The sequence below is a fragment of the Microcebus murinus genome, chromosome 18 (genome assembly GCF_040939455.1).
Source record: "Microcebus murinus isolate Inina chromosome 18, M.murinus_Inina_mat1.0, whole genome shotgun sequence".
NCBI classification, from domain to species: Eukaryota; Metazoa; Chordata; class Mammalia; order Primates; family Cheirogaleidae; genus Microcebus; species Microcebus murinus.
Genome location: NC_134121.1, coordinates 38111106 through 38133969, shown reverse-complemented (window position 1 = coordinate 38133969; position 22864 = coordinate 38111106). Strand labels below are relative to the sequence as shown.

At 59.4% G+C, this 22864-nt stretch overlaps 1 protein-coding gene across 14 annotated transcripts in view; it reads left to right on the top strand.

The window, feature by feature from the left end:
- CACNA1G (calcium voltage-gated channel subunit alpha1 G) overlaps positions 1-22447 on the top strand; it is a 63581-nt gene extending 41134 nt beyond the window's left edge. For 4 of the 14 annotated variants that reach the window (XM_012789781.2, XM_012789778.2, XM_075994472.1 and 1 more), the window contains 14 exons: positions 331-457; positions 1640-1765; positions 2600-2689; positions 3218-3410; positions 10391-10542; positions 11246-11355; positions 12057-12190; positions 12407-12477; positions 12593-12671; positions 12765-12886; positions 13215-13568; positions 17679-17856; positions 18079-18248; positions 19293-22447. In XM_012789781.2, the coding sequence (XP_012645235.2) occupies positions 331-457; positions 1640-1765; positions 2600-2689; positions 3218-3410; positions 10391-10542; positions 11246-11355; positions 12057-12190; positions 12407-12477; positions 12593-12671; positions 12765-12886; positions 13215-13568; positions 17679-17856; positions 18079-18248; positions 19293-20027 (2641 nt within the window). In that variant the 3' untranslated portion in view covers positions 20028-22447. Of the gene's footprint in view, positions 1-330; positions 458-1639; positions 1766-2599; positions 2690-3217; positions 3432-5219; positions 5274-10390; positions 10543-11245; positions 11356-12056; positions 12191-12406; positions 12478-12592; positions 12672-12764; positions 12887-13214; positions 13569-14221; positions 14366-15912; positions 16048-17678; positions 17857-18078; positions 18249-19292 lie in introns of all 14 variants that reach the window. The other 10 variants (XM_012789780.2, XM_012789777.2, XM_075994471.1 and 7 more) reach the window with 7 other exon arrangements.
- The last annotated feature ends 417 nt before the right edge of the window (positions 22448-22864 follow it).

Genomic DNA, 22864 nt, shown 5'->3' with positions numbered 1-22864 from the left:
GGGGTCATGGTTGGACCTTCAACACACTGCATCCCTAGGGAACCCCCTTGAGTTGAGTCCCCCCACCCAGCCCGGACAGGTAATACACTGGACATCCTGGAAGGGAGGTGGAGAGGTAGGGGCCAGGGATGTCCACAGTCGGCTTTGAGGGCTCACGGTGGGGCTCCTGATGGCAGGGTCCCATGAAAAGAAGACTGTGCTCTGCCACCAGAACCCAGTAAGGGACCCATGAGCCAAGGCTGGGGTGAGGAGTGGGGACCCAGCTGGGCAAGGGACAAGGGCGTGCCTGGGCTGGAGGAGCCCCTCTCAGCCTCTCCCTCCCCTCTCCAGGGTAATCAGCCGGGCACAGGGGCTGAAGCTGGTGGTGGAGACGCTGATGTCCTCACTGAAGCCCATCGGCAACATTGTGGTCATCTGCTGTGCCTTTTTCATCATTTTCGGCATCCTGGGGGTGCAGGTGTGTGGAGCCAGCTGTCGGGGAAAGCCTGGGGAGTGCCCTCTCTCAGCCCTGGGTCCTGAGGCTCTCAAGCTGCTGCTGCTGCCTTCGCTCCAGAAGAGCCCCAGCAGGGACACTTCCCTCCAGGACTAGGACCTCCGGCCCCTTTGCCTCCTGGGCATTGTGTAGAACATGGGGAGCTTAGAGGAGGGTCCCACAGAGGATCGGGCTGCAGAGAGGTTTCTGGCCATGGGAGCCGCAGGCTGCTGTTCCTGCCCCCGCCCATGAGCTCCTGGAGTGCAGACGCTGGCCCATGTCTGCTCCGGGATCTCCTCCCTTCCTTCCCTGCTTGAGCACGGTGGGCTGCAGGCCAGGCCCGAGGATCCAGGGCCCAGACAGCTGGGCCAGGTTAGCAGCGCTCTGGCAGGCAGGCGGGTGCAGACCCCAGACAGGCAGGAAGTGGGGGCTGCTGGGGAAACTTGGCCTCCAGCACAGGGAGGAGACTTGGGTTTGGAGGAGAGAGAGTCAGAGCTGCCTGCAGGATTGCAGACACCTCGGGGGGCCTGGGAGCCCCTCCACCCCAGTCTTCCAGGGCCCCTGGCTCCAGCTGTTTCAGCTGCAGGGTAGGCAGCTGGCTGTTGGGGCAGCACAGGAGCTCCTGAGTGACTGTCCCCTCCCTTTCCCTCCCTCCTCCCTTTGGCTTCCTGGGATGTCCTCTGCACCGGGGAGAGGCAGAGAGTTTCCTAGAAATTCTCAGCCCTGGGGACTAAGCTGGGGTGCATTTATCAAAGCCCTGTGGTGCCTCTCTGCACGCCTCCCTCTACAGGGTGCCCTTCCCCTCCCCACTCCCCAGCCCTGCTGGAATGTGCTTTCTAATGTGGTCCCAGTTGGTGTTGATGGGGACCCCCCTTGGAGTTCTACTGCCTGGCCCTTGGAGAAGATGAGTGACTGTTACCACCCCTCTGCCATGCCCCAGTACCCACTCCCAATTCCTCCCTCCCTAGGAAGAGGAAGGGTGCCTGCAGGGGAGATTCCTGGCAGTGCTTCCCCAGTTGACTTACCCCAGAGTAGAGCACCCCATGCTGACTCGGGGTGTGCCCAGAGCTCTTAGGGCCCAGGGCTACTGTGGGGGGTGGCTCAGGAGTCCTGGCTTCCTACGCTCACAGCTGACTTCTCTCTGTCCCCGGGGTGGTGTGTGTCCAGCTCTTCAAAGGGAAGTTCTTTGTATGCCAGGGCGAGGACACCAGGAACATCACCAACAAGTCTGACTGTGCTGAGGCCAGTTACCGGTGGGTCCGGCACAAGTACAACTTTGACAACCTCGGCCAGGTGAGCTCAGGCTCGGAGGTGGCATGGTGGTGAGGAGGCTGGAGGGGACACAAGTCCATGCTCAGTGACACATGCTGACTTGACTGGAGGTGGGCAGCCACAAAGAGAGCAGCCCTTCTTTCCCTCTGGTGTCACAAAGCCCAGTCTCTGGTGGCAGTCCAATAGGGGAGCCCACAGCAGTCTGTAGCCTTCCTGAAAGATAAAGAAACGGAGGCTCAGAGAGGGTAAGGGGCTCACCCAGGGCCACAGAGCTGCATGGCAGAGCAGAAAGCACACATGAGGTTGCTGGATGTGGGAGCAGGTAGCCCTGGGTGCGAATCCTGCACCATCATTGTCAGCTCAGGGACCTTGGGCAACTGACTTACCATGGCTTCAGTTTCATCAGCTTGTGAATGGGGCCATACAGCATCTCCCTGGAGGTCATAGCAAGGATGCGATAAGAGGGTGTGTGCAGAGTGCAGGCATATTCCCCATTCCTTTTCTTGCTCCCAATTTGAAGAAACAGAAATGCAGAAGAAGAAGTAGCTTGCTCAATTTTGCTGGTTTGTTTCCCAGACCCACCCTGGTTTTGGTTTCTGGATTTCCAGGGCTTTGGGACCCCTTGCCCTACCTGCCTGAAGTCAGAGTGTGAACCTCTCTCACAGCTCCTCTGCCTTCAGACTGGCCATGGAGCCCTGGGACAAGGAGCTCTCCTGGGGCCAAGAGTGGGACTCCAGCCCAACTTCTCAGGGGCTAGGGTACCCCGAGCTGCTTCCTGGAAGCACTTTGGGAGCAGGTGGTGGGTGGTTCAGCCACACATCCTAGATTTCACATGATCTCCTCCCCCTCCCCTAGGCCCTGATGTCCCTGTTCGTGCTGGCCTCCAAGGACGGTTGGGTGGACATCATGTACGATGGGCTGGATGCTGTGGGTGTGGACCAGCAGGTAGGGCCGAGGTGGGCAGGATCCATCTTTGGGCTCAGGTCACTCAGTATGGGATGATGCCAGGCATTGCTGCAGGCCCAGGACAGAAGGAGCAAGGCGGGTTGGCAAAATGCCATCAAAGGGATGTCACATCTTACAACAGAAGCTGTAGCTGGTGGCCTGTGGGCCAAATCCAGACATGTTTTATTGGCCTGCAACATGTTTAAAAGTTTTTGAATTTGTGGTGAATATTTAAAAACTGGTGAATTTCACATGAATATCCAGATTTGGGTCTACTCGGGAAGAGTGTGAGGGTCTGAGCACACTGGGCCTGCGTTTCTGCAGGGCGGGAGGAGTCAGCTGGTACAAAGTCGCCACTTTGGGGTGGAGAATATACTCTCCTTTGCCATAGTCTCCACCTCTCCCTACTGCCTGACATCAAACCCACAGCGTTCACATCGCCTGCCGGTCCCCGCAGCTATCTGGGCTTGCGGGAACCCAGGCTGTGGGCAGCGCCTGATGCTCCCCGTCCTTCCTGTTCCCCGCCAGCCCATCATGAACCACAACCCCTGGATGCTGCTGTACTTCATCTCGTTCCTGCTCATTGTGGCCTTCTTTGTCCTGAACATGTTTGTGGGCGTGGTGGTGGAGAACTTCCACAAGTGTCGGCAGCACCAGGAGGAGGAGGAAGCCCGGCGGCGGGAGGAGAAGCGTCTGCGGAGACTGGAGAAAAAGAGAAGGAGTAAGGAGAAGCAGATGGCTGGTCGGTAGTCTTTCCACATCTCTCTGGGTCGTGCTTGACCTTGGCCTTGCGACTGCAGGGGGCTGGGGGCTGGGGCTGGGGGCAGGGAGAAGACGCTCCCCTCCCCCTTCCTCATCTCCTCCCCCCCAACAGCATGTCTGCCTTTAGAGCCCGCATGAAGCCGGCCACTTCGGCCCTGGGGGTTCCAGGAGCTGCCCCCAGCCTGGGGGCTCCCTGGGTCTCAGCATTATCCTTCCCGGATGATGCCAGGTGGGAGCGGACACACGGCCTCCCCCCGCTCAACTCTCGGAGGAGCCTCGTGGGATGCTGCCCTGTGCCGGCATCCAGCCGCCCAGGGACTGGCCCAGGTGCCAGTCCTGCCCGCCCCAGGGCTGGCAGGCAAACCTCTTGACCCTGTGCCCGAATACTGCCTGTAGCTGCCCAGCAAGGCCTCAGCAGAACCTGTAAATGGACAACAGCATGAGAACCCAAGCCCACCCTCCCTCCTTGTCTCCAGCAAAACTACCTGGCTTCCTGATCTTTTCTGGGGGCAAACTAAAGAAGAAAAATGTCTCAGGCTCAGGGGAGGTCCGGGGTCAAGGGCCTCACCCGTGCTCTCCAGCATCTCTTGGTGTTGGGTGGGCGAAGCTCCCACCCCAGCCCTCCTTGTGCTCTTACGCCAGGGGCGGGCCAAGGCTCAGAGGGAAGACACACAGGCCAGGAAGGACGTGAGGGAAGCGGCAGGCGCCCCGTCCCTTTGTTTGTAGTGTGTCTCCAGGTGCGTCTGCACCTGTGTCCCTGTCCTCAGGGCTCCCGTCTATCTGGAACAGCAGAATCCCCGAGCCTCTCTCAGTCACAGCCCACGTCTCTCTAGGTGTCTTCACGTGTGGGTTTCTCCAGGCCTTCGTCTGTCTGTCTGTGTGTCTGTCCCTGTTTGGGGGTGTGGGTTTCCCACGCTCTCTCAGCCCTTTCACAAACCGTCTTCCTTCCGCCGATAAGACGCGTGCGGTGCCCTGAGTTTCCCCCTGGGTGTGTTGAAATGTGAGTACCACCAAGTGAGTTAGGGGCTGCGGTGCCCCCGCCTCCCCTCTGCCCTCGGCTCCATCTCCTGCCACCTGGGCGAGGCACCTGGAGAAGGGGGGAGACTGTGGGGGTTGCAAAGGAGGGTGGGGGTGGGACAGGGCGCCTGCTCCCGGTGACAGGTGGAGGCTGCTCTGGGAGGACGTGGAGGAGAAGCTGGCCTCCGGGCAGCAGTGGGCAGTGCATTTCTTGTCCCACACCCTCGGCGTCAGCCCCCCAGGCCTCCTGCTCAGCTCTGTGTAGGAGTCTGGCCTCGGCTTCCCCGTGGAGGTCTGAAGCTGAGCAGGTGTGCTGTCCCCAGCGGCCACGCTCCCGCCCCTGCTCCATGCGCCCCACCCCCGCCTTGCAGTCGGGCAGATGGAATTGTTTTGGCAGGAGGCACTTGTGGCCCCTGCCTGACCAGCTGGCTCCCCTTCTGGGGTCCGTAGCCGTCTCAGGTGCAGCTGAGGCCACGCGAGGTAGGAGCGGACATCTGTTCTGATGACAGGCCGCCTGCCCTCCTGGTGCCTCCCTGCCCCGTGACCCTGGCGAGCTGGAGGGATCATTTATCTTCCTCAAGTGCCCTGTGCCCCCAGTTTGGGGCTGGACGTTCAGAGCACGCCACCGTGCTCAGTGCACCTTACTCGCAGGCAGAGTGAGGGTCGGAGCCGAGGGGATGCGAGCTGCTGAGGGGCCCTGCCCAGCCCACCTGGTCCGGCCAGTGACCAATGTCGTGTTTCGTTCTTTTAGATCTAATGCTGGACGATGTAATTGCTTCCGGCAGCTCAGCCAGCGCTGCGTCAGGTACTGCGTCTGGGGAGTGGGTTCATGCGTGTGGGGACGTGCTCTTTGCTCCCTCTCCATGGCTCATTGATTCTATCCTCTTGGGGTGACGGGGTGAGGGTCCCCGGGGCCCCCAAGAGGGCAGGGGCTGCGGCGCTGGTCTCTGCGTCACCCGCAGGCCTGTGCTGAGCTGGACGGGCGGGGAGGGCCTGGCGCCCCTCCGCGGACACCTCCTGGAGGACCCCTTCCCAGAGGAGGCTTCTGCGGCCCCCTGCCCCCCTGTGCCTGCGTCCTGCGTCTCACCGGTCGATTATTAGAGCTGCAAATCTCTCCCGTCTCCTTTTGTCTGAGGGGAAGACTTTGATCCAAGGGAGCAGGATGAGAGGAGCAGAGAGGGGAAGGATTTGTTTTAAAAATGTAACGATGAATAATTGAACAGACTCATTAATAGTCAAGTAATCACAGTGGCCGCGTCATCGCCACACACAGCAGGAATTGGGAGTTGAAGGCCTGTGCTGGCCACGAGCTTCTCCCAAAAAAGCCAGAGATTTGGGAGTGTGTTGGGTCCTTATCTTCGAAGGCTGTGTCCCCGGGAAGGCCCTCCTGGTCCAGCCCGCCCTCCTCTGGTCCCTCGGTCTCCCGCCTGTCCCCTGCCCCCGCCGGGCCCCAGACGGAGCTTCAGAGGCTCAGAGAGTCCGTGGGGCCTGGCCACGCCATGTGTCCAGCTGGTGGTTCCCCAGCTGTTCTTCCCTAAGGCCCCCCTTATCATGCCATCCAACAGACCCCACATTTTAAAAGGCCGGTCTCTGAAGTTAAGAGCACTTCAGTAATGACTGTTTCACCGTTTTTACTAATCAGAGGCACATCTAATTGCTAATCAGAGCTTCTGCGCTGCAGAAGGTTACACACTAAATGATGGCAAAGAAAGACCATTTTATCCTTAAATTAGTCTGTGGGGTCTTAACGTGGGCAAATGTAGGATTTCTTTTAAGCTTTTAAAAGCATTAGAAAGAACATAAGGACCCCATGTGGCTGCTGAGGGCAGGGGACTTCCGTCTGGGAGCCGCTGGCTGCACCTTTCTCCACTGTTCCCCACCCCCCACCCCCAGCCAGAATCAGGCAGACGCTGCCCTGGGGGTGTCCCAGGGTGTCGGGCAGCTTGGTCTATGGGGGCTCAGGGACCCACCCAAGGGAGGACCCCTGAGCTGCCCTTCAGTAAGTCCTCCCTGAGGCCCTGGATGGATCCCTGTCCCCTGTCCCATGGTGCTGAGCTGCGGTGTTGGGCATTGAGAGACCGTCTCTCTGGGGGCTCAGGAGTCTCGGGTTGGTTTGCATTCAGATTGCCAGGGTCCCGCCACCCTGCGGCAAATTGTCTTGCAAATTCCTGAAGTGCTAGGGGACTGGGTGAGAGGAGGAGTGGCCTTCAGCTTTCCCCCTGCAGATCTACCTAGTCTGCAAATGGAAGTAAGCACACACATTCACACTCACCCCAGACTCCACCCTCGCACAAGTCGGGCCCCAGAGACTTCTCTGCCTTGGAGGTTGTCCCGTGACAATCAGCACATGCACACTGTCACGGCCCAGAGACATGACACACCCACTGGATGCCAAACACTCTGGTTACTCTCGCACTGCACCCCCATTCTGGGGACATGCTGCCTTGCTCCCGTTGGCACATGCAGGCAGGTACACGGATGACCCTCCCTTGCTGTTAATGAGGACTCAGGGACCCTGAAGAGGGGCTCACATGAGCCCATATCCCTCTTCCCAGGACCTGGAGTTCTGCATGGCCCAGACCAGAGCTTTTCAAACTTCAGTGTTCATAAGCACCTCCTGGAGAGCATAAACAGCTGCCCCAGCCCTACCAAAGGAGTTCTCCTAGAGTGGTTTAGGCAGGACCTGAGCGTCTACATTGCCAATCGGCTCCCAGGTGTTGGTGGTGCTGATACACCAGTCTGCCCACCAGGGTAGACTGGGGACAAAGTCAAACCCTCTAGCCTGGGCTGTGGGAATCAAACACTGCACCACACCTCCCTGCTGGTACCACTCTCCCCAGGGCCGCTCCTAGGGGGAGCGGGCAGAAGAGAAGAGCCTTTGATTATGTGGGAACGGGCCTGACCAGACACCTGCGTCCAGCCTAGCCCAGCATCCCTGGTGGAGGGAGGGACCCGGGCTGCTGGGTGATCCTTCCAGCCCCAAGTGACTACTCAGCCTCCAGCCCCAGCTCCACTGTCCTCAGCCACCTGCGGCATCCACTCAGCTCACCCTCTCCTTCCACTGGGCGGGGCCCAGTGATCGGGCCTGGCCACAGCAGCTGAAGGTGTGGCCTCTGCTGTGGGGGCCTGTGTCCCTGGGAGTGACCCCTGCCTCCCACCTACTCACTGCCACTCTCCTCTGCCAACCCTCCACCCTGGCCATGCCTTGGGCTTCCAGTGTCCCCTACTAACTCAGCGTGCCTGTTGCCTCACAGCGCCTCTCACCCCTTCCCTGCCCTTGCCCCTGACCGGGGGTCCAGGCAGTCCTAGGTCTGACTCTGGGAGGGCAGCTCACACTGGTGGGAGGAAGGCAGGTGGGGCCACAGCTACCAGCTTGCCAGTGACCAGGGGTGCAAGCCCTCCTAGGCTATGGCCGGAGCTGTCAGAGCAGCAGACATGCCCAAGACTCCTCGCAGGGGGTTCCATTTCTCTTCCAGACTCGGTGCTTGCCTTAGAACCAAGGTCTAGGGAGCAGCAACGGGGGCTGGGGGAGTAGCTTCATCCAGAGCCCTCTGGACAGGCCATCCAAGGGCATCTTCGGGGCCAGAGCCTCAAGGCCTGTGTCTAAACCCGCCTGGCAGTGGGGCGAGGGACTCGAGCTGGAAGTTCGGGTCCTGCTGGGTGATGCCTCACAATGTGCTGAAAGGATCACCTTTTACTGGGCCTCATTCTCTCCCTCTGTAAAACAAATGGGTCCTGGGAGATGCTGATCAGATTGGCCTGGTACTCTTCGGACCTGTGCTGTAGGGGGGGATTTCTGGCAGCCTTGGCACCTGCTGGTCTGGGGTAGGGGTAGGGGTGGAGGCACCTGCTGGTCTAGGGAAGGGGCAGGGGTGGAGGTACCTGCTGGTCTGGGGTAGGGGCAGGAGTGGAGGGGTATTTGTATAGACCTCAGGGGCCTGGGACCTGTCGCTGTGAGCACATGCCCTGCCTCCATCCTCCTGCCCCCACCTTCCCTCTGGGCTGCTTGCAGGAGGGTCCCCGGCTGAATCCTAGCCCACCCACCCCTCAGGCTCCAAGAGCAAGGCTGGAAGGCAGACTTGGTGGTAGCAGGGGCCCCATTTGGCCTGGGGCTGCCTACAGAGTCAGGCTGGGGTGACCCCAGAGAGGGGGCAGCTCTCCCTTCCAGCCTCTCCTCTACATTGTCTCGGCTAATAATGGGACTAATAAGGAGCCGCTTTTTCTAACCTAATTGTATTCAAACATTTTAGTTAATTCTCCATTCATATTTTAGCATAATGGGATCGGGTGCTCTCGGCATTTATGGAGATTAATGCAGAGAAAGAGTTCCGGCTGCTAAGGCAACGCAGGGCGACTAGCGCCCTCTGGTTCTCGTGGTACTGACGGAAGGAAGGAAGAGGCCCGGTCTCCCGGTCCACCCTCCACCATCGCAGTGTGGATGACCGGGGCCTCACGTCCCCTGCCCCAGGCCTCTCCACCCCACACTCCTGGGGGACAGGAGGGCAGCCTGAACAAAGGAAGCCACTTCTCTGAAAACAAAATGATGGCTTCATGTGCCCATAAGGCACACCAGAACTCCTTGGGGACACTGCCCCCTGGTTATCCACACCTCAGGGCGATGCTGGAGAGTGGCCGAGGGGGCTTGGAGCGCGCCAGCCCACGAGGCTAACTGTGCAGCTCCTGGGCGCTCTTCCTCCTTCGGCCTTTGGTGGGGGCCCACCCCAGGCCGCTCCCTGCCTTAGTTTACCTCTCTGTTAAATGGTCCTCTGCATGGGAAAGGACAGTTACATCTGAGCTGGCCTAGGCCCAAAGCTTCCTGCCGCCCCTGAGCCAGCCAGCCCCTGGCACGGGCCTCAGAGGCTGCAGCCCTTGCTGGCTGGCTTCCACTCGAGACCTCCTGAGAGGGGGAAGGGCTGTCTGGGACCTGAGGCTGCCCCAAGCCTTCCCGCGAGGAGCCTCCTCCCTCCCTGTGGCTGCCTGGGAGACCAATCTGTCAACCTCCTCCAGATAATATGTGCCCCAACTTGGCCCGGCCCTTCCTCAGCACCTAGAGGAGGGGCCCCCTACAATCTCCTGCCCCCAGATTTATTCTGCCTGCTTAGCAGGCCAACCTTCTGGCACCACGATTTTTATATCTAAGTGGTTCACTAATTACAAGAGAAATATTGTGCCTCTGACAGATCTCAGACAGTGTTTCCAGCCCAGCCCGCAGCCTAATGCTGCCCCAACACCCAGGAGCAGGCTAGGCATTGCCTCATTAGAAACTGGGTGAGTCCACAGGTGGGACCCTCCCAGCCCGAGTCTGGGATGGAGCAGAGCCCTGTGGGCTCCCCGCTGCCCTCCCCCACCCGAGGGTGCAGGAGGCCCAGGCTCTGTCCCCTGGAGGCCCTCTGAGTGGGTCAGTGCAGCCAGCCAAGAAGATGTCCAATTTCCAATCTCCGGTTTTATCTTCCAATCCCAGCTATGTGTAATCTCCTCTGCTCCCCCCCAGGGGCTGAGCTTGGTGAATGAGCAAGAGCCTTTGCCGCTCTGTTGATGGAGCCTCCTCTGAGCCCGATAAGACCGGTGGTTTTTCATCTTATTGATCTGGCCTCGCTGCGGAACACTGAGTCAAGGGCTTTAAGAGGGGCTGATGGATTTTAGAGGCTGTCTTGGGGAGGGGGCTCACCTGGTGTCTAATGTAGGTGGGGAGCTCTGCATGTCCTGACCCAACCTGCCCCCAACTGCAGCCAGTACAACAGATGCTTGGAGGGGGACGTGCCGAGAGAGTGGCCCCCTCCCAAGGGCGGTGTGGGGAGGGTGAGGATGCTGATGACACCGGAATGTTGGCGTTAGAGGCTGGCAGCTGTGAGGGACTGGGGGTGGAGGGGTGCCGAGGGCAGGGGCCTGACGCTTGCTCTGCTCTCCTCCCTGCCCTGCCAGAAGCCCAGTCCAAACCCTACTACTCGGACTACTCCCGCTTCCGGCTCCTCGTCCACCACTTGTGCACCAGCCACTACCTGGATCTCTTCATCACAGGTGTCATCGGGCTGAATGTGGTCACCATGGCCATGGAGCACTACCAGCAGCCCCAGGTAGGAGCAAGGGTCCAGCCTCTGGCCCCCATCTCCAGCCATGGAAGCCCTGGGCAAGGCTCACACACTTGAGCCAAGGCACTTCTATGCCAGGCAAGTGCTGGGCACCTTACATGGTTTCCTCTTGTGCTCTTTGTGGTGACCCTTGGAGGTGGGTATCATTTCCGTTTTATATATGAGGACACTGAGGCCCAGAGATGTTAGTTGACTTGACCAAGGTCACACAGCTAGAAAGTAGAGGATCTGGTTTCTTTACCTAGCATATATTTATTGAGTGCCTACCATGAGCTGGGCTCTGGACCTTTGAGGGGAAAGCAGGCACATTGGTGCCTGCCCTCCTGGAATTCCAGAACTTACCTGTGATCTTGCCACTTTTCCAATCAGCCTCCCTTAGCTGCCCTCCAGCCCTCAGTTTCCTCATCTATACAATGCGGAGGTTGAATTGGTAATGCACAAAGCCTCTTCCAGTCCTAGCACCCTGTGCCTGCCATCACATTCTCATGAGGCCCACATTCTCGTGAATGAGGACCTTGCTCCACCGTGGGGCGGGGGCAGGCGGCCAGCCTTCCCTGCGGGAGCAGGGAAGACAGCTCTCCTTAGACTCAGCCTGTCTCCCAGGTCCAGGCGGTATGGTGGGGTTGGGGGGAGCAGGCCTCTGCCCTGGGACTCAGGAGACCCTGCATCTTGTCCCTGTCCCTGCCAGATCCTGGATGAGGCTCTGAAGATCTGCAACTACATCTTCACTGTCATCTTCGTCTTGGAGTCAGTTTTCAAACTCGTGGCCTTTGGTTTCCGTCGGTTCTTCCAGGACAGGTAATGGAGAGGAGAAAGGGATGGGAGAGTTTGGTGTCGAGGCAGAGAGGGGTGTGTCTCTTGGGGAAATACCCAGGAGGACCTAGTGCCTAAAGCCGTTTCATAACTGCTGAGGTCCAGCCCCCACTGGTGGCTGGGGCAGGGGCGGGGGAGCACCCAGGGCCTGGGAGATGGGAGGACGTGGAGGGAGTTTGACAAGACAGGGCCTGGGGGGCACTGGCAGCTGGAAATCAATGTGGCCAAGCCTTGGGCTTAAAAGCACAGAGCCTGGAGCCAGACTGTCTGGATCAGATTTGAATCCTGGTTGCCTCGGGTAAGTTACTTAGCCTCTCTGTGCCTCAGTTTCCTCATCTGTAAAATAGGAGACAATAATCGTATCCAAATCACAGAGCTGTACGTTTATGAGTTCCTATTTGTAAAGTGGTACGTAGTAAACACTGTATAAAAGCAAATGAATACAGATAAAAAGCAGCAGCCCTCCCGCTAAAGTCCTAGCCCTACCTGTGCTACCACTTGGCCGTGTGGCCTTAGGTAAGCCATGCCTCTCCTCTGCGGAGCGGAGGCTGGACCAGCGGGCCTCTGCCCTCCTTCCCAGCCCTGTCTTTCTGTGCCACAACTGCCCCTCTTCCATGACCCTGGCCTTCACTCAGGGGCCGCGGGCTTTCAGGTGGAACCAGGGCTGGGCTTTCCTGGGCTTTCAGGTGGAACCAGCTGGACCTGGCCATCGTGCTGCTGTCCATCATGGGCATCACGCTGGAGGAGATTGAGGTCAACGCCTCGCTGCCCATCAACCCCACCATCATCCGCATCATGAGGGTGCTGCGCATCGCCCGAGGTTGGTGGCCAGCGCACCAGCCCAGGGAGAGATGGCAAGAGTCAGCTTCGTGGCTTGCAGGGACTGGGTGGCTGTGGGTTCCCATGGGTCTTTCTCCCAGCCTCTGCCACCGGGGAAGATTGAGGGCCGGGCTGAAAGTGGGGGCGCACCTGGCTGGGCCAGCTGTGAGGCCCGGGACCCAGAGGGGCTGGCTCATGATGTTGTCCTGTCCTGCAGTGCTGAAGCTGCTGAAGATGGCTGTGGGCATGCGGGCGCTGCTGGACACGGTGATGCAGGCCCTGCCCCAGGTAGCTGGAGGGGGCCTCTGGGGAGGGGGAGGTGCTCTCTAGAGGGGCTGGGGGCTCAGGGAAGCTGCCCGGGAGATCCAGCAGCACCTTTTCCATTGCTTTTCCTCTTTTCCAGGTGGGGAACCTGGGACTGCTCTTCATGTTGTTGTTTTTCATCTTTGCAGCTCTGGGCGTGGAGCTCTTTGGAGACCTGGGTGAGTTGGGGTGGGGGCGGGGGCAGGAGCCAGGGCTGGAGATCCAGGGGCTCCCGGACTAACCCAGGCCTCTCCTGTCCCCCTCCTCCCCAGAGTGTGATGAGACACACCCCTGTGAGGGCCTGGGCCGGCATGCCACCTTCCGGAACTTTGGCATGGCCTTCTTGACCCTCTTCCGAGTCTCCACAGGTGACAACTGGAACGGCATCATGAAGGTGAGAGCCCACCCCTAGTGGGTCCCTCCCAGGGCTGGCCCAGGCATCAGGGAGACAGCCCTATTTCCTGGGCCAACATTCCTTGGGAAGATGGATTGGCCATGAATAAAAGCATGTGACCTTCTCTCTCCCATGCCAGAAGGCTCTGGAACTCCCTCTCCCCAGGACGTGCTCTGACTCACACTTCCTCAGGCGACATCTAATGCTCTTCTGCCCCCAGGACGCTCCCTTCTCCCCTTCCTGTGCTCTGTGACACCAGTGACCTGATTTTCCACGACAGCCCCATCCGCTGTCCTGCCGGCCTCACCCTCTCTCCCGCCCGCCCCAGGACACCCTCCGGGACTGTGACCAGGAGTCCACCTGCTACAACACGGTCATCTCGCCCATCTACTTCGTGTCCTTCGTGCTGACGGCCCAGTTCGTGCTGGTCAACGTGGTGATCGCCGTGCTGATGAAGCACCTGGAGGAGAGCAACAAGGAGGCCAAGGAGGAGGCCGAGCTGGAGGCCGAGCTGGAGCTGGAGATGAAGACCCTCAGTCCCCAGCCCCACTCGCCGCTGGGCAGCCCCTTCCTCTGGCCTGGGGTCGCGGGCCCTGACAGCCCCGACAGCCCTGAGCCCGGGGCCCTGTGCACCGAGGCCCATGCGAGAGCAGCCTCCCGCCTCTCCCTGGAGCACCCCTTGGTGAGCGAACACCCACCCGGCCGCAAGGGGGCCTGGGGCAGGAGGAGGGCGGCGGGGTGGACCGTGGGAGGCACCGGCCACGGCAGCACAGCGGACCCCAGGCTACTGGATCCTTCTGACTCCGCTACCTGGACGCTGGGGAGCCGTCCCTGCCCCTCCCCAGCAGGCTGCCCACACTCACCCCACAGGGCCTCCCCGCTCCCATGGCCTGGTCTGGCCTCCCTTCCCTGGCTTGTAGGTTCAAGGCTAAGTTTTCTGTTTCCTTCCTGTTTCTTTCTTACCCTTACCCAATTGCCAAACCTCCGTCCTACCCACCCTCTAACCTCCTGATACCCTGCATCCCTCCATCCTTTTCTCTATCTTCTCTTTCCCTCTCCCTCCCACCCATGGGCTCTTCTCATCTCCATCTCCCATCTCTCCTTCCTCCTCTCACACCTTCCCTCTTCCCCACGCCCTCCTCTTCCCGTCTCTTTGTTGCTCTGTGTGTGTGTGTGTGCGTGCGCGTGCTCGCGTGTGCCTGTGTGTCACGTGGGTCTCACCGCCCCTTTCTCCCTGTGTCTCTTGTCAACTCTCTACCACGACACTTCCCGTCACTGCCCCTCCACCCCGTGCTCCCTGGCTCTCCGGCTCCCCTGTGGGCTGGTCCTCCCCAGGACAGACAGCTGTTTGACACCATGTCCCTGCTGTTCCAGGGCTCCCTGGAGGGGGAGCTGAAGCTGATGGACGAGCTGGCAGGCCCCGGGGGCCGGCCCTCTGCCTCCCCTTCTGCCCCCAGCCTGGGCGGCTCCGACCCACAGGTTACTGTGCCTTCGTGCTGTGCCCCTCCCCTAACCATGCCGGGCTGTGCCATGCTGTGCCGCGCTTCTGGGGAGGCTGGGGGTGTCGCTGGGTGCCTGGGTATCTGTAGGAGGGGCAGCTTCAGGGCCTCAGTTGAGTGTTAGGCTTGGCAGGAGGTGGTCAGGGGTTCTGCCAGGCTGAGATCAACCTCTGGAACAGAATTGGAAGGGAAGGGTAGTGAGGTTGCCCTTCCAAGGGGGCAGGGTAGAGGGAGAAGAAGCTTGGGGAGGTGATTTGTAAGAAAGAATCTGAAAGAGAGGAGAGCGATGGGGCAGAAGACAAGTTGGCAGTGGGACCTTGGGGGTGGGGGGGTGAGCTGCCAGATGCAAGTGCCAGGAAAAGCACAGGTGGCCAGGGAACCCACCGAGGGGCATGTCTTGAGCCACAGTCCATTTCTCCTCTTGTCCAGCACCCACCCCAGTCCCATTTGGTGGCTCTTTAAGCCACGGAGCCCTTTGGGCATGGTGAGTGCTCAGTAGCCACTAACTTCTGTCCTGGGAGGGACAGAAGGCTCCCTCCAGGCATGGGCTCTGAGACCGTGGTGTGGGATAGGACTTGGCTTCCTCCCCAAGCCCAGCCCCTTCCCACAGCGCCACTTGCCTTTCCGCCCCAGTCCCGTCAAATCCCGGATCTTCTGCCTTCTGGGCTCCTCCTGCCCTCCTCTTCCACCCTTGACCCCTTCCATTTGGCAGAGGGCCCCGCCACCTTTCCACCTGGGTCAGGGGCTCAGACCTGCAGTGGAGACAGGAGTCAGCTGGAGATAGAAAAGCCTTGCCCTCTGCAGGCAGGTTCCCGGGAAGCCCTTAGCCTGATCCCCAAACACGGAGGGTGATCCTCACGTGGGAAGGGACCTTGCCTCTTGGGATGCAGTCTCAGCCAGATGGCGTGGCGGCCCACCCGCGTGCGCCCACTGGGCGTCGGGAGGAGAGGGCGGGCGGCAGGCAGGCGGAGGAGGGCCCGTGAGGGGAGAAGCCGGAATCTGGGGGCAGGCCAAGTCCTGCCAGGCTCTTGGAGGCGGAGAGAATAGGCAGAAAACAGCCGTCAGATTGGCGGCATTGTCCCCAACACCCCCCGTGCCGCTCTGTCTGTGCCCAGAGGAGAGACGGTGCTTTGCTGGCCTTTCTTCATTTTTCTTTTTGGTATCATCTTTATGAACGTCGAAAGCCCTCCCTCCTCCCTGCTCCCTCTCTGGGCGGTGGGAGTGTGGGAGGGGCCGGTGAGGTTCCTGGGGTGTCTTTAGAATGTGTTTCTGTGTCTGGCTTTGTCAGTGTTTGCTCTGGCTCTTTGGTGCCTGCTGCAGCCTCTGATCAGAGCAGGGGGTTGAAGTGGGTGAGGGGAGGCGCGTCGGCTTGTTTGGGAACGGGGTGGGGAGAGAAGGGAGCCTTTCTTCCCCATGCTTTGTCAAAAGGGGGAAGTGGGGACGAGAGAGAATGTGCAGAGTGTGCGCGCGTGCACACGTGTGCGCTGTCCTGGTTTCTCATGCCTGATCATCTCTCTCCCTGTCTAGATCCCTCTAGCTGAGATGGAGGCTCTGTCTCTGACGTCAGAGATTGTGTCTGAACCGTCCTGCTCTCTAGCTCTGACGGATGACTCTTTGCCTGATGACATTCACACACTCTTACTTAGTGCCCTGGAGAGCAATGTACATACACTGCCCCTCATGGCTCCCCGGCCACCCCCAGGGCTGGGCTGGCTGCAGGGCTCCAGAGTGGCCCAGGGAGGACCCTGGGCACCTCCTCTCACTCTGCCACCAGGCTCCATCCAGAGGCTTCAGCCAGCAGGCAGGTTCTGCTGGCATGAGGTCTGCAGGCCCCCCACTGGGGACAAAGAAATTAGACGAGATTAAATTGGGGCCCTGCCCAGAAGGGTGTAGGGACAGTGATTATGAAAGAGTTAAACCAGACACCCAGGAATGACACAGCCCAGCACAGAGGTGGCATCAGAGCCAGTCCCTGTATTTGGAGCCCTGTGCAAGCCAGCCCTCCCCTTCCCTGCACCCCTCCTTCCCCGCCCCGACATGAGACATTCACCACCACACAGTGGGCGAGAGCCACATCTCTTCCACTACCACCATGCCCTTCTTCACCTGGGGCGCTGTTCCTGTCTCCTCTGTTACTGTCCCTGTGTGTCCCTGTGTCCTTGCCAAACTCAGCGGGGTGGGGGGGGGCTCCTTTGTGCCTGACAACTGTCCCCTCCCCGCCATCCCCACGCCGTCCCAGCTCCCTGTCCTCATCCAGCTGTGAGCAGCCCCTCCTCCCAGCCCTTCCCCTCCTGCCCTCAGAGCAGGCCCAGCTACTCAGCTGGGGCAGAGGCTTGACCACCGGCCGGGGGGGCCTAGGAGTCTTGGGTGGCTGGCAGAAGTGGAGCCTGGGGCTGAGAGGCAAAGCAAGGAAGGAAGACTGGCCTCTCCCACAGCCACCCTCAGGGCTGCGGGCTGTTCAGCTGGCTGGGCCCACGTGGGGGACAGGAACTCAGCAGCCTCACGTGGGGTCACAAGGGTCAGAGAGAAAGCTCTTGGGAGCAAACCTTGCTCCCTCCAGCCAGCCTGAGGCTGATTACCTCCTTTCTTTGAAACAGCAAAAACCCCAAGTCTGTCCACTAAGGGAGGAGCTGAGTCCACATACCCAGGTCCCCGCAGAGTCCTTGTGTTGTTGCAGTGGAGGTGGGGGCCAGCTGTGGCATCTCCCTGGTGTTCAGCTGTCATTCAACCCACAGGAACCCAGCACAGGCCCCATGCTGGGACTGGGACTGCCACAGGGACCAGATTAACAGCCTCGTCCCTGCAGGCTCTCAAGGGCTGCCCAGTCCCGTGCTCACTGGGAGTGTCCTCTCCCCCCACAGCTCCAGCAAGGGCAGGGGGCTGCTGTTAGCTTTTAATCCTCTCCTGTGCTGCTCTGGGTCAGGGCCCAGGCCCATCCCCTGTAGCACCAGGGCTCCCTTCAGAGCCTCTAAATGGGGCCTTAGAATGAGCCCGTGGACCAGCTGCAGGGCTGGGGGCTGGGGGCTGCTCTCCCTTCTCTGGACACCTCCTTGCCCCTCCAACACCCCACGGGAGGCTTGGAGGGGATGATGTGCTTAGGTGCCTGGGCAGGGCCTCCTCCCACCCTCTTCCTCCCCACGTCTGCCCCTCCCCAGCCACGCTCATGCCCATCTCTACCTTGTCCTGGGAGGGATGGGGTGAGGGGGTCTGGTTTCTGTTGCCCAGCTCTGCCTCAGTTACCAAACCCAGACACCCTCTCTTCCCCCCGCTTCCCACCCCTGTTCCTTTTGCAGATGGAGCCCCGCCCCGAGGAGGTGCCCGTCATGCTGGGACCAGACTTACTGACTGTGCGCAAGTCTGGGGTCAGCCGGACGCACTCTCTGCCCAATGACAGCTACATGTGTCGGGACGGAAGCACTGCCGAGGGGCCCCTGGGACGCAGGGGCTGGGGGTTCCCCAAAGCTCAGTCAGGTACCAGGGCTGGGGCAGGCTGGCTCGGCTCACACAGGAAGACCTCATCCTTCCCTAAGCCGGTCTTGACTTGGGTGGGGGCTCTCCTACCTCTGGGGAGCGCCCAGCCCGTGGGGCATAAGGGCAGAGGCCCTGATGGCGGAGGGAGTGTGGAAGGGAGGGGCTCGGGTAGGACAACCTCTCTCCTCCTCACCCCTCCCCTGCTCCCCTTCCCCCCTGCAGGCTCCGTCTTGTCCGTTCACTCCCAACCAGCAGACACCAGCTACATCCCGCAGCTTCCCAAAGACGTGCCCCATCTGCTCCAGCCCCACGGCGCCCCCACGTGGGGCACCATCCCCAAACTGCCCCCACCGGGCCGCTCCCCTTTGGCTCAAAGGCCACTCAGGCGCCAGGTGAGCAGGTGGGGATAGGTCCAGGGGCTTCCAGCAGACATTTACTGTGTGCCAAGGGAGTGCCAGATCAGTTCTAGGTATGAGGGACACAGTATAGGGCAACGCAGAGGTGGTCTGTGCCTTCTAGAGGTTCACTCCACTCTCTTGTTTTACTGAGAAGGCCCAGGGGCTGGGACAGGGCGGGCAGTGGCTGCCCAGGGCCATACATATCGACTGGACATAGAACCCAGGCCCCTGGACTTCCTTTCACCTGGCCCAGAGCAGCTTCCCTATTCTCCACACTTTGGACTGAGCTGAGGGAATGAAGCAGGTTTTAAGTGTCTTCACCTTTGGCCAAGCCCCAAGCCCACCTCCTGGAGCCCACACTCCCAGGGCACTGAGCAGAGCCACATGAAGCCAGGTGAGGCATATTTGCCCCACCTGTGACAAGGCCACAGCCCATGCCCCGTGTCTGCCCTTTGCATGGGCGTGAGAATCGCTAATCATATGCACTGGGACGGCAGGCTCGGTCCTTATTTATTCTGCAAATATTCACTAAACGGCCTCTGTGTGCCAGGCACTGGGGACACGGCTCCTGCCGTCTGGAGCTCAAAGTCCCATAGCAGAGACTACCCAGCATCAAATCATTGCAGCAACAGGTCACAGTTGCCAGATGCTCGTGTCTATGGTGCGGCAGGGAGCACAGAGGAGGAAAGGGTCAGTTTTGCTTGGGGGTGGAGAGTGTCAAGCACGACATCACAGAGAACCTGAGTCCTTAAAGTTGACAGGTGCTTGCCAACTGGGGAGGGTATTCAAAGCCAAAGGGATGGGGGCTGCAGAGAGCCATTCCTGCAGGCTTGGGGGACACCAGGGCACGGGGAAGGGAAGACAGGATTTGGGGTGGGGGGAGGCATGGTAGACCACAGACAGCAGGCTGTATACGGACCCTCTCTTCCAAAAAGAGCCAGTACCTCTGCAGCCGCATGGGCATGAGGGTAGTGACAGGAGGGACAATCCACGTTGGAGAAGAAACCCCTGTGCTGACCCCTCCCCCACCCCACACAGGCAGCAATAAGGACTGATTCCCTGGACGTCCAGGGCCTGGGCAGCCGGGAGGACTTGCTGTCGGAGGTGAGTGGGCCGTCCCCACCTCTGGCCCGGGCCTACTCCTTCTGGGGCCAGTCTCGCATCCAAGTGCAGCAGCATTCCCGCAGCCAGAGCAAGATCTCGAAGCACATGCCCCCGCCAGCCCCTTGCCCAGGCCCAGATCCCCACCAGGGCAAGGGCCCTCCCGAGACCGGAAGCAGCTTGGAGTTGGACACAGAGCTGAGCTGGATTTCAGGAGACCTCCTGCCCACTGGCGGCCAGGAGGGGCCCCCATCCCCGCGGGACCTGAAGAAGTGCTACAGCGTGGAAGCCCAGAGCGGCCAGCGCCGGCCCGTGTCCTGGCTGGACGAACAGAGGAGACACTCCATCGCCGTCAGCTGCCTGGACAGCGGCTCCCAACCCCGCCTGGGCCCAGACCCCTCGAACCTCGGGGACCATCCTCTTGGGGGGCCTGGGAGCCGGCCCAAGAAAAAGTTCAGCCCACCCAGTATTTCCATAGACCCCCCCGAGAGCCAGGGCCCTCGGCCCCCACCCAGCCCTGGCGTCTGCCTCCGGAGGAGGGCTCCGTCCAGCGAGTCCAAGGACCCCTTGGCCTCTGGCCCCCCCGACAGCATGGCTGCCTCGCCCTCCCCAAAGACAGACGTGCTGAGTCTCTCCGGCTTGTCCTCTGACCTAGCAGACCTGGACCCCTGAGTCCTGCCCCACTCTCCCACTCGCCTTTCTCCACTGGGTGCCAAATCCTAGCTCCTCCTCCTGGGCTATCTTCCTGAAAAGAGTTCCGTATAGACACCAAGGAGGCGCTCCTCCCTGCCTCGGTTGCCCTGGGCACCTGCGAGCAGAACTTCCAAAGAGAGCGAGAAGCAGCAGCCCTGGCACCTCTGGCTCCGGGCGGACGGAGAGAGAGGCCCAGTGTAGCCGAGGTTCCCGACACCAGGAGCTGTTGGGAGAAAGCAATACGTTTGTGCAGAATCTCTATGTATATTCTATTTTATTAAATTAATTGAATCTAGTATATGCGGGATGTACGACATTTTGTGACTGAAGAGACTTGTTTCCTTCTACTTTTATGTGTCTCAGAATATTTTTGAGGCGAAGGCGTCTGTCTCTTGGCTATTTTAACCTAAAATAACCAGTCTAGTTATATTCCCTCTTCTTGCAAAGCACAAGCTGGGACCGAGAGTGCATTACCGCCCCGACGGTGGCCCATCTTCAGCGGAGAGCGAGGACCATTTTGGAAACTGTAATGTAACTTATTTTCTCCTTTAACCTCGTCATCATTTTCTGTAGGGGAAAAAAAAGAAAAACGAAAAAAGGGAAAAATGAGATTTTACAAATGAAATGGAACCTTTTTATATATACATACATACATATCTATATCTATATCTATATAAAATAAAGTAATTTTCCTAAATAAAAAAATAAATCACGGTCCAGAGTAAAAGCCAAGGGCATGGAGAGTCAGGCATGTCCAGATGGCATTGGAGAGAGATTCCTGGAGTTGGGGAGTGGGCGGCAAGAAGGGAAGGTGTGTGTGTGTGAGTGCATGAGTGTGAGTGTGTGTGTGTGTCTGACAGACAGAGAACCCACACGCCTTGCTCTGGAGGACTGCAACCTCCAGCCTGCCCTCCCCGGGGCGGGGCGGGAAGGACAGGAGAAGCCCCTCTGCTTGGTGCTAGGCTGGGGAGGCAGGGTCTCCTCCTTCTGCTATCAAAGCATTATTGCTTCCCCTTAGCTCGGCAGCTCAGTGAATGTGAGTAATTCCAGATTAACTCTTATTTCTGCTGACAGCTATCAGCCGCACACTGAAAGCTGGAAATTGGCATAATGAAGCTGTTTTGGCTAATGGGCTGCCTGAGGCTGGGGGAGGACGCCTCAGCCGCTGCAGAGCTGGATTTGTGGGTTGATGGAGGAAAAAGGGGCAAATGCTTCTAGGTCTTCCTTCCTGGGGCTTCAGCCCTGGATTTGCCACACTTGTGGCTGGATGCGTGACCTGATTGGTCTGGGCTCCAGCCTCCTGCCTTTGTGGGGCGGGCAGGGGAGCAGACTGGCACTCCCCGCCCACCTGCTGGCAATGGAATTAAGCTGTGCAAATGAAGTGGGCTGCTCTGTCCCAGGGATGAGGTGCCAGGGCTGGGTGTCCAGAGGCGACCTTCTGGTGGATTTGGCTGCTGAGTGGAGAGCTGAACCCCCGGGGGGTGATGAACGAGCACCATCAAGGTGTTTACATGGTTTGTCCACTGCCTGCCCAGTGGGAACCAGCAGAGGAGGGAGTAGTGAAGGCAGCACAGGCAGGCAGGAGGAGGGGAAAGAAGCGTGGCCCCAAGCCACCTTTCTGGTGCTACCACAAGCAATATTCTCTTGTCTGAAATGCTGGTGCCAAGAGGTGGTAACCACGGGCTCAGTCAGCCTGTCACCTGCCAGGTGTTACCCCTAAACATCTGCCCCAACCCCACTCCCTTGACAGCCCTACCCCCTGGCCCTGGGGCCTTCAAACCCCAGGACTGGATTGATTCTGGAAACCTCAGCAGCAGCCCTCATGCACAGCGCCCATCCTCTGAACCAGGGAGCTGGGAGCTGGGGGTGCCAGGCTACCGGTGGGTGGCCCTGGAGGCATTGTCCGGCCTTGTGTTTTCTAAGCTGGCGAGAGCTTTTCTAATTGCTGTTTTGGACAGAAACGATACCACTCCTTGAAGCAAACACCTAGTTTTATCCTTTTAGGGTGTGCAATAATGCCAAACTCTTTTCCCCTGGCCTCCTCCGATAGGGAGAAAAAGTGCTTATAGGAGCTGCCTTTTTTTTTTTAAAAGCAAAGCTGTACAAAATTCCTAGAGGTTTGTCACCTGGATCTGCAGATGAAGCTTTTATATTTTTGTAGAATTCTATAGCTGTCTATTTCCTATGAGGATGGAAGATATAGGGAGGAGTCTCTGGCATCCTTTTTCCTTCTAGTGGTTGGAGGATTCTGGGTCAAGGCGAAGCCAGAGAGCTGGACTGTTACCCGTCCCCTCCGTTCCAGCACACACCCCCAAACCGGACAGCGGGGCGGCACGGTGATGCTGCAGCTGTAGCGTTACTGAGGTTGACTCAGCTTGCCTGGTTCCTTTTGGGGTCCCCTTCCCCGGACCCCCTCCTCCCAGTAGGAGCCTAGGAAGCTTATTTGGGGTGCACTGACCACACTTTTGGGTTGCTCCGATGTGCAGCGGTCAGCCTGGTGGAAAGGAAAAGGCTGCCCCCGCTCCCTCCCGGCCCGTCAGTGGACTGGCTGACAGGGTTCTCTGGAAGAAGACAGCGCCTGGAGGGGGCATCTGGGTAGAGATGTGGAAATACTAACAGCAGAGTCAAAGTGGGTATTTGGGGGGAGAGAACTGTGGCCTCTCCCCAATAATGTAAAATCTTGATCAATGATGGAAGCTGTTTTGTCTCATTGAAAGGGTTTGCAGTGGAAATCGCGATTCCGCCAACTCTTACGAGTGGCAGTAATAATAATGGCGATGCTGACCTCATGCTGCTGTCTGGTGGTTATTTGTTCT